Source organism: Histoplasma capsulatum, genomic scaffold (genome assembly GCF_000149585.1).
Source record: "Histoplasma capsulatum NAm1 scaffold_2 genomic scaffold, whole genome shotgun sequence".
NCBI classification, from domain to species: Eukaryota; Fungi; Ascomycota; class Eurotiomycetes; order Onygenales; family Ajellomycetaceae; genus Histoplasma; species Histoplasma mississippiense.
In genome coordinates, this window is record NW_001813981.1 from 902,726 (window position 1) to 912,548 (window position 9,823).

Below are 9,823 nucleotides of genomic sequence, written 5' to 3' on the forward strand. Positions count from 1 at the left end.
AATAGCGGGCGTGCCGCTCTCCTAGCAGAGCATGGCGTCGGTATGAAACTATGAATAATGGGCTCGACTTGGCGCTGACAGGATGTCATGGTTGGTCGCGGTGCGTGGTGGAGTCTGCCGGAAGTCAAAGTAGCCTTTTTCGGCGACTGACGATCATGCGAAGTCTCCAATAGGGTTTGGGTATTTCGGCAACAGCGTTATGGTCTTGGTCATTTTATTGGACGAGTTCACCGTACCTCAACCCGTGGACCCGTCGAGTGGCTACATGGTAACTACGAATTGGGATGGTTTGACAAGTGAAGATGGATTCAATTCAAAGTCAACTTGGACTCTTGAGCAAAGGGATCTTGAAACGCAGCGTTGGTAACTATTTATTTCTCAGTTGCCGGTTGTGTTTTGGAAAATGTTGTTTCTATAATAGCGTTTGAGGCTGCCAACGTTTTTTAAACTCAATCGTAGACGCATGCCGTTGATTCAAAGTACTAGCAGTACTTATACACATACTATTATGTTGGCTTTAGACAAGGCCTTGAATGGTGGGTGCTAGAATAGCTTGTAAAATTGTAAGTGGAAGTCTCGTCAAATGCTTCGGAGGATTGTATGTCGTGTCGATGTACCGCACAGGAAGGTTATGAGCCATGTCAAAAGGCACACCCACCACACCGTAAGATGGCGCATATTGCCTTGCTGGAGCTTAGTCTTTTTTTCCCGCAGAAAAACAAAAGGGCCTAGCGAATATTATTCATGCCAGTGTTGTATTTTTCTTGACCGGGTTGCTCGCGATATCGGCTGTGACTGGTTGCTTCGGAGCACGGTGAAACCCCCTTGCATTGCGAACGAGGGATATCGTGGCAATTCCATGGCACAATCGTACGTGATTATTTATTTTGATGCAGCGGGTCATTTCTTCCCTTCGCTTGCCAGTGGGTGACAATTCTGGAGTCATGGATCCTTTCAGTCTTGGGAGGACAAATCGTATTTGCTCTTCATTTAGCATTCCGCCCTTACACAGCTTGCTGGGGCTTTGAAGTTGCCGTTGGAAAGGGATATTTGAGGAACCCTTGGATGCACTCTTGGTGTTTTATCAACGACAAATGAGAGGAGCTCGATGAATACTAGTAGTACTATGTAATCAGTGGATCCTGCTGGTACATGCGAAAATACGAAATACTGACATGCCTTGTATCGTTGAATGAAACCACTAGTCTCGCGCACACCGGTGCATCCACACACCTCTCGGGATGCGACGTTCCCTCAGGACTAACCCCTAGCGCATTTGACAGGAAACGGCCATTGACCATGCCGGAGGAGCTCGCTTGGGGGGTGGCTTTCCGTCCCAGAGCGTCGGATCACCAGCGTATAACTAGCTGCGACGGACCGCCAATGGCCCCAATGGCCCCAGTGGCCTGGTTTAGCTCATGGGAAACGTCGTGCAGGAGCCATAATAACCTTGGAACTATCCAATTGGGTCGTGGCCGGCAACAATACTCCGTACGGTAAGTTCTATTCTGCCCGTGTCAGTTACACTCCGTGTTTAGGTTGTTTCGATTTCAACACCGATACCCGCACGTACGGTACGCGTACATACCATACGGAGGTATTCCTGGGATGAATGGACAAACGCCGCAAATGAGGGCAAACAGCATCCTCACACGTACCCAGTATCCAAAACCCCAAGGGCGAGAGCGCTATCCTGGGTGTCTGCATTGGAAGGGTAAATGTTTCCAAGAAGAGTTGTGGACCTCTTGTTGGATATACCATGGTCTCCGTTTAATTTTTGTTGGAATCTTCTGACAGTCTGGACTAGCAGCAATCTCGAGGAAAAAATATTTTCTGCTCAAAAAATTGATTATGATGTTCTACCAACCACCACCGCGGACATCAATGAGCGGATAGATGAACAGGTTGCCATACCACACTGTATCTGTATCTCGAGGACCGTCCCTAATCCAAGTCCTATGGCTTCTCCATCACGATATCGACTGTTGCACAGGAAAGGCCAGTCATCTCTCTCCCTTCCGGATGGGAGCTACATCTACTCTTTGTGCCAGAGTGGCATTGATGCGCTTGCTGCGATTTCATCAGATAACTCGCTGCGACGCTTTGATCGCGAGACGTTAAAGGTCCTCCCGAATGGGGTGTTCGCAAACATTCATCCTGGTAATGGCGGTGGGGTGACCTGTGTCTGCGAAGTTGATCCCGCTGTTGCTGAAGGGAAAACCCTGGTTGCTACCTCTGGCAGAGATGGGACAGTGAAACTGTGGGATGCTAGGGATAAAAGAAGAGATGCGGTTCTGACGGCCACTTCAGGTAAGATACTAATGCCCATGCAGAGCAACATGGAACTACTTCGTCCCCTCGCGGCTCTCATTTTGATACCTCTTGACTCTCTCCGTTTATCCCCTTGTCCTGGTCCCTTACATCCACCTTCCATGCGGGTTTGTCGTGGATGTTGCGTTGGATATTCGTCCTCATACTTCTCTATGCTCAAAAAATGTCTGTTGCAAGTACTTATGACAAAAGCTCCACATATTGTTTGTGTGCTGATCTGCCCTACTTTAGCTAAGGCGGCACCCATCACCGCACTTACCTGTGGCCCAGGACCGTGCACCATCGTCGCCGGGACTGAGTTCGTGGCATCTCAATCTTCTGTTATATGTTGGTAAGTTTGTTGGTCTTTTTAATGCAATTAGCCTGAAGCCACGCACTTGCATCGGACGCGGATTCGGTACCACCAGTTCTTTGTTACTTCCCTGGGGACATACTTGCATTAATTCATTCCCCTCAGCTATCACCGTTCGTGCGAGGGACCCAGTGACTTACCGTGCCAACCCTCCCATGCATTTTACTGCACGTACGAGGCTGTCCCACCTCTCCTCGGATCTGCTAACCGACCTTTCCCAGGGACATCAGATCTCCGGGCCAGCCCTGTCTTCAATATGTCGAGAGTCATAACGACGATATAACTGAAGTAATTAACTCCATTCGCTTCTCCCATTCGTTCCACACACCCAACTTCTTTCCATTTCCCTTCTACATGTTGGTTCCGGGCTTCTGTCTGCGGTTGGTCCGCAAGCCCCCAAGGGATTTGACTCAGGCTGTCCAAATCTCCCCCAGACACCACTAATGCGTTCGTAGTTGCAATTCCACCCTACACGACATAACGTCCTATTATCTGGAAGCACTGATGGGCTAGTTAACATCTACGATACCACAATTTCGGATGAAGACGAGGCTCTTCTACAGGTTGTAAACCATGGATCCATACACCGAGCCGGTTTCCTGGCGGAGCACGCCATATACGCTCTAAGCCATGACGAGGTTTTCTCGATCCACCCTTTCAACAACCCCGACGAGAACGCTGTAGAGCCCGCAGCTATTCAGTTTGGCGATCTCCGTCCTGTACTACAGAGCGATTATGTGGCGCAAGTTCTCCATGGGCGTGGGGCCGCGTTTGTGGTATCTGGGAAAACGAGGTTTGAATTTGGCTCTCCCCCCCCAAATAGATTCTTCGTGGAAACATCTGTGCTTTTCGCTGTAATTTTGCGGGGTAGACCTAACCTCTCATATGGCTTGTCCATTCAAGTGAACAACGGCTCGACCTCACACCCTTAGTTTCGTCACCCAAATTTGACCTCGACATCGGGGGTACTTGGAGGATTCCAGATGCCCACGGCGAAGAAATCGTTCGATCGGTATTTCTGGATGACAATGTATGTACGAAAGTACAAATTCGTCGATGTATTTTTGCTATAGTACCTCAACCAGCCTGCTCAAACTACAATCTGACTAACACGACCTAACAAATAAACCTCTAAGTCGAATACCATTTTCACATGTGGAGAGGATGGATACGTGCGATCGTGGAAGATTGAGGAAGGACGTCAAGAAGAGCTGTCTAAGTCATCCACCAAGCGCACTCTCCCAGAGAATGTCCACACGGAAAAGCATCGATCGAAAGATGGCGCCCATCGGGAGAAGCGACGTAAGGACCGCGGCTTCAAACCATATTAAATCCCAGAGCTCCCCCTCCGCGCACATCCTACCTTCCGTTACTACTATTTCCGCTCATGGCGGACCATCTTTGCTCCAATGTGTAGGTTTCGTCGTCCAAACTTGATTTACCTCATCACAACCCATAAAAACGGTGGCAAATGCTGATTTCTCGATTTTCAGCCGCCTTAACAGAACAGGGAGTTAAAAGTTTATTTTATATTTCTTTCCATTCTCCTCTTCTTTCGGTAGCAACCCAATGATGAATGATAATAACAAGTTAGAAACGAAACAACAGTAGAGGATTGCATAACCAATGATATCCACTTCAGTTCAGATTTAAATTAACTTAAAGCCCAACATCAAGCCGACAATAGAAACCTACAAATCATAACCACCGCATAACTAGGTTATAGAATACTTTGAAACTTTTTAACCCTTCACTTTCTCTCCGGCCATCTCGTCCACCCGCACACGCATCTTCCCACCAATCCCTCAAAAAAAATCTCTTAAAGCCCAACTCATCAAAAACTTCGCTCTTATACGAGCTCTAGCGCAGCAAAAAAAAAAAAAAAAAAAAAAAAAAGTAGCCATTTCTTCGCACACTCGCGTGCTAACGGGGCTAGTGCCCACCTACCAAACAAAATCCTCACCTTGACATGCAAGACCAGGTACGCGGGGATGGGTGCAGGAGGCGGGAAGTACATGTACAGTACATGTACAGTATATACGTATACTAGGATCGTTGCCCTTTGTGCTAGGGTGTAACTAGTAGGTATACCTTGCTTGCTTGGTCTAAACTGCCTTTTTGCCTTATTTTTCTCCGTATCGTTGGATTGTGTCGTATAGAAATAAAATGGCCACCACTGCAGGGTTTGGTGGAAGGAGAGGAGGGGCCGCCGAGGAGATGGTCCGAATGGTAAGGAAGGGCCTTGAAATGTTCGAATTATTGTTATTAGTAGAATCATTCTTATTTGGAATCGCTAGGGACATGGGTAAACTAGTTGCGTTGTATAAAATGATGCCCAGATCACATAAAGTTCTTCCATCCCGGCCTAACTATCCCTTCCGTCTTGGAGGGCGATACTGAGTAGGTACGGACAGGTTTTGGTTGATGGGCTGTATAGATATACCTGTGTCAAACACCCATGAGGATGGGTGAGATCGTGACGAGCGCAAGAATACGACAATAGAAAATGAACAAGCTAATCTGGACGATATGCAAAGAGTATTGATTTATTTCATGACGCGATTTGAATATTTGTGGTTATCATTCTACAAATTCAGAACTGCTGGCAATCATTCACGGCCGAGCGCAGGACTAGATAAAGGCTAACTATATAATTGCAACAAAAGGCGTACGGTAGGTACTGCTCAAGAACTCCGCTCTCGCAATTCATGGTTCATGGGCTAAGCACATCTTCATTCAGCGCCGTCGTCACGACTGCACCGAGCAACGATAATCTATACGATAGGCCTTCTCGCCCTCAACCCCATCAGCCATCACGAGAATACAGGAACTTTGCCCAACCCTCACCCCGAGATCCACCCACTTCTACAATTTAGCCTTCTTGATATAAAATGCTTGCGCATTGCAGTAACTCTTCAGGCCGTCGAGGCCGCCCTCAAAGCCAATACCGCTCTCCTTGTGGCCGCCGAATGGTACACTAGGACTGACTTCCTGGTGTGCGTTGATCCATACGTTGCCAGCTTCAAGCTGTTTCCCGATTCGTCGAGCCTGGTCCAGGTCGTTGGACCAGACGGATGAGCCCAACCCCATCTTGGTGTTATTCGCGGCTTCGATCACCGCTGCTTCATCTTTCCAGGGGATGAGGGGCACGATTGGGCCTGAGAGAAGCCGGTTAATTGATGTTTCGTTTTAAGGCAGTTGCAAAATTCGGAATCAACAAAATAAAGCAAAGCATGAAAAGATTGGGGCCAAAGATGAGAAGATTGAAAGGAAAACAGTAGAATAATAACGCAGAGAGATGAGAAGCTTCGTGGCCTTTGTGGTTTCTATGATAACGAAAAGGGCAAACGGGGTGTATGCATAACTGTAATGTAACTCACCGAATGGCTCTTCTGCAACAATCCTCGACTCAACAGGTGGCGCATCGATGATGGTAGGCTGGATGAAGTACCCAGGCTTCCGAACTTCGGCGTTTCCGCCTGCAGCAACGGTCCACTTTTCCTTTTCAATATCCGCGAAGAATTCCTTAACTTTCTCGTACTGCATGGAGTTTTGGATGGGGCCAACCATCACACCGGCCTCATTACCCTCACCCACAACCAATTTCGCCGTGGCGACACTCATTGCGTCGCGGAATTTTTCATAGATGGACTCGTGGACGTATATTCGTTTCGCTGCGATACAGACCTAAAATACGACATGTTGAGTCTTGGGAAATAGTAACTCTGATAGATGGGTATAGAGTCGTATGGTTCCAAAATACATACCTGTCCGGAATTGAAGAATGCCGCCAGCGCGACCTAGGGGTTGCCAGTTAGCTATGACAGCCTGCCAAGTAGAATTTGGCAAGGAAATGCAAACCTTTGCTGCCACTGCTTCAATATTGATATCAGGACAGATAATTGCAGGGTCATTTCCGCCTCTATAATGGCAAAAAGAATTTAGCCTGATACACATTTCAACCACAAATAGCAGAACATGAATCCTAACGTACAGCTCAAGAGTAACTCGCTTCAGTGTCTTGCTTGCACTCTCCATGACCTTCTTCCCAGTTGCTGATGAACCCGTGAAACCAATCTTTGCGGGTCCAGGGTGGGCCGTCAACCAGGGTCCCAGATTATCATCACCGCTAAGAGCTTGGAGGACACCAGGGGGGAAGAACTTCTGGCCAATTTCGGCAAGTTTCAGTGCGCAATAGGGAGTATACGGTGAAGGTTTAACAATGATTGTGTTCCCAGTAAGAAGAGCTGGTGCGATTTTGATCAGGCAGAGCATAACAGGAAAGTTCCATGGGACAATTCCAACAACAACACCCAATGGCGTATAGCGGAGAATCACCTCTCTGTCCTCGTTGTTTTCGAGAACTTCATCCTTCAACTCAAAGTTGGCAGTGGCCTTAACACTGGCAATTCCAGACTGAATATCCGCGGCGGCAAAGTGGGCCTATATACGATAGAAAAATTTAAAAGCATTAACTCCCATTTGCATCCTCGGGTTGGTAAAATTATCTGGCAGGAAAGGGGCACAGTACCGGTTTCCCTTGCTCTTTCACGAGCAATTTGGTGAGGTCCTCAGAATATTGCCCCACAGCATCAGCAAACGCCAGGAGAGCTTTTTTCCTCTCCTCGTATGGGGTTTTGGACCAGCTCTTGAATGCAGCGATTCCCGCCTCGACAGCGCGGTCAACATCGGCGCGAGTAGAGACTGGAACATCAGGATTTGGTTCCCCGGTTGCTGGATTGATGCCGTGGCGGGTTTGTTCCTTGGAGGATAATTTACCCCCGATCACATTATGGAATGTGGTAAAGTCGATGTCACTTCCCATGTTGACGGTATGTATATTAAACAATATCCTCTGTGGAGGAAAATACACTCTCAGCTATCTTGGGGAATGAGAACGGTAAAATAGCCGCCGCGGGGGAACGATAACGGAGCGCGGGGAGGACGAACGGAGCAAGGACCAACCGCGAACCTCGGGTCTAACGGGCGAGCAGCAGGCGAAAATGGGAGTGTTGGTAAATTAGCCGAGGTGAGGCATCGTAGATACTAGAACTGGGCCCGAGAAGAGAAACACAGACGTCGATAACGGCGAAATGCAACCCTGGCAATCGGAAGAGGGTGGTGGAGTGGGCGTCTGTGGCATTGTCTCTTCCAAGGCATCTCAACATGCCGTCATTCTCCCCGCAACTGCGAAAAGCTATTTCAACTCTAGGCCTAGCCAAGCCGCCACATAACACCTTTCCGATTGGAGCGGGTATTGTCTGCCATTCGGGCAACTGGTGTTTTCGGAGGGACTGGCTGGGTGATTCCTACATATCTAATGTCCACGAGTTCGCATCTTCATCCGGGCGACCAATTGGCCATCCATGCATGCATCACTTCAAACCTGCCCGCTATTTAGCCACAACGGGTGAAGCTAGCAGTTAAATCTCCTTGCAGCAGTAGCGGGTAGTTTTGGGAGTTTGGATTTTGCGTGGTCTGCCTGGATCACGATAGTACGCAGGGGCTTGAGCTCTAGCCAGGGTCTTCTCCTAAGTTCCTGGAGCTTGATTGCGCTAGTGAGATTGTTCTGGGGTGCAATGATGTGCGGCATCATAATGTGCAGTACATACCGCGGATGGTCTGTGGAGGGCAATGCTCCTGAGGCACGACAAACCCTCCTGCGGCATTCCTCAAGTTCAGCTTTAACCATTTATCCTACGACTTTTCTGCAGCGAGATGGACACGAGAATCACACCAGAACACTGATTGGTGGAACGTTTTACCAGCCTGAAGGCCATTAGTCGTCGCTCTCAAGCGCTAAGGCATCTGGCCCTGTACACAATACACCCAACCGAGCCGGATCGAACAGACCAAATTGATTGCGGACCCGGAGTTCCGGGCTTCGCCTAAGCAGCTCTGTGCATAGTACGGAGTACTGTGCAGTACATGGACATTGTAGTCGTGGCTACAAATTGAATGAACTCTGCACCAAGGAAGAACACCGTCTTTTCATCATCCATAGATTATCTCGAGAGTTTATATCAGGCTTCGCTCTTTTCCAAGCTCAACTACTTGATGATACTAGTATCTATCACCTACAGAATGGCTTCTCCGAGATATCCTTTCTACTGGTACTCACAACTATATGGAAAAATTTGTTAATTGCTGGTATATTACGAATTAATAATTCGCCATTCTTTGAGGAGCATATTCAATAGTACTAGCAGTCTCATCTAGACTACCCTGTCTACTTATATCATTGAGTTCATGATTTAATACACTGTTAAACAGCGGTATTTTATTTTGTCATTGTCCAGGCTCTTGCACAGCGAGTACTAGTCCACAAACGCAGCAGCTAGCCACGGAAACGCGGGTTCAATCCAATTTAGGCACACGGGTTCCCTGATCCAACCTTCGTGGCCAGGGGCGCCGTCTAAGCAAATATCAGCTAACCGGGAAGCACTATCAATGTCGACCTCAAGCCGAACCCGATATGGCCCGCACGTCCGATAACTAGCAAGCCAGTGCACAACAAAGCGCCACTTTGAGCCAGCGAACCGCCAACCAGCTTGATCAACAGCAGGAGATCGGTCGCTGCCTTGGAACATCCTTGCGGGGAGCGCGGTGAAAGTGTGAGGCATACAAAATATACTCCCGACTTCAACAGGTTGATTCGGTCAGCTTTGCGCTGGGCCTACAGAGGCACTATCCGAACCTCTGCTGTATTCTCTCTTTTTTTTTCCCCCCGCATCTCTTCCGGTATCTGAATTATAAAACCCTCTGGGAGTGCGCCACTTATCCTCTCATATTTAAAGTCTTGCCAATTTTGCATGGGCTCAACTGTTTCCTACAGGTGTTGGAAACCATGGCAGTCCCCCGAAGACTCAATATACGGACAGTATGCTAGGGTCGTTTGTTGTTCTACCTCACAATGCACAGTAGGTTCTCTACCGCGTACATTATCGACCGACGCATGCGACACGCATTTTGGTCCCATGGTGGAGTTAAACAAGTATGAACTTCGTGTTGTCGCACTCATCTTGGCCGAGAACAGGTGGTTTCCCACACGGTCTCTGTTGGCCATGAGCGGCAAGTTCAATGGCAGTTCTCCATCTAATCACACATCTGGGCCCGGCAATTCATCACTGTATATCCGAA

The 9,823-nt window shown here is 48.2% G+C and overlaps 3 protein-coding genes across 3 annotated transcripts; 2 read left to right on the forward strand and 1 right to left on the reverse strand.

Annotated features, from left to right (window-relative positions):
• Positions 1–87: 87 nt before the first annotated feature.
• HCAG_02369 (predicted protein) lies at positions 88–367 on the forward strand (the record flags this gene model as incomplete). Its single annotated transcript, XM_001542148.1, has 2 exons — positions 88–100; positions 174–367. 2 exons carry the CDS (start codon positions 88–90, stop codon positions 365–367), a joined length of 207 nt encoding a protein of 68 aa, XP_001542198.1.
• Positions 368–859: 492 nt separating this feature from the next.
• HCAG_02370 (predicted protein) lies at positions 860–4,014 on the forward strand (the record flags this gene model as incomplete). The annotated part of the gene is made up of 8 exons (XM_001542149.1): positions 860–870; positions 1,206–1,496; positions 1,808–2,310; positions 2,563–2,662; positions 2,905–2,971; positions 3,139–3,476; positions 3,587–3,713; positions 3,820–4,014. 8 exons carry the CDS (start codon positions 860–862, stop codon positions 4,012–4,014), a joined length of 1,632 nt encoding a protein of 543 aa, XP_001542199.1.
• A 1,534-nt stretch (positions 4,015–5,548) lies between these two features.
• HCAG_02371 (conserved hypothetical protein) lies at positions 5,549–7,508 on the reverse strand (the record flags this gene model as incomplete). Its single annotated transcript, XM_001542150.1, has 6 exons — positions 5,549–5,841; positions 6,064–6,370; positions 6,451–6,483; positions 6,545–6,605; positions 6,678–7,126; positions 7,215–7,508. 6 exons carry the CDS (start codon positions 7,506–7,508, stop codon positions 5,549–5,551), a joined length of 1,437 nt encoding a protein of 478 aa, XP_001542200.1.
• Positions 7,509–9,823: the final 2,315 nt, after the last annotated feature.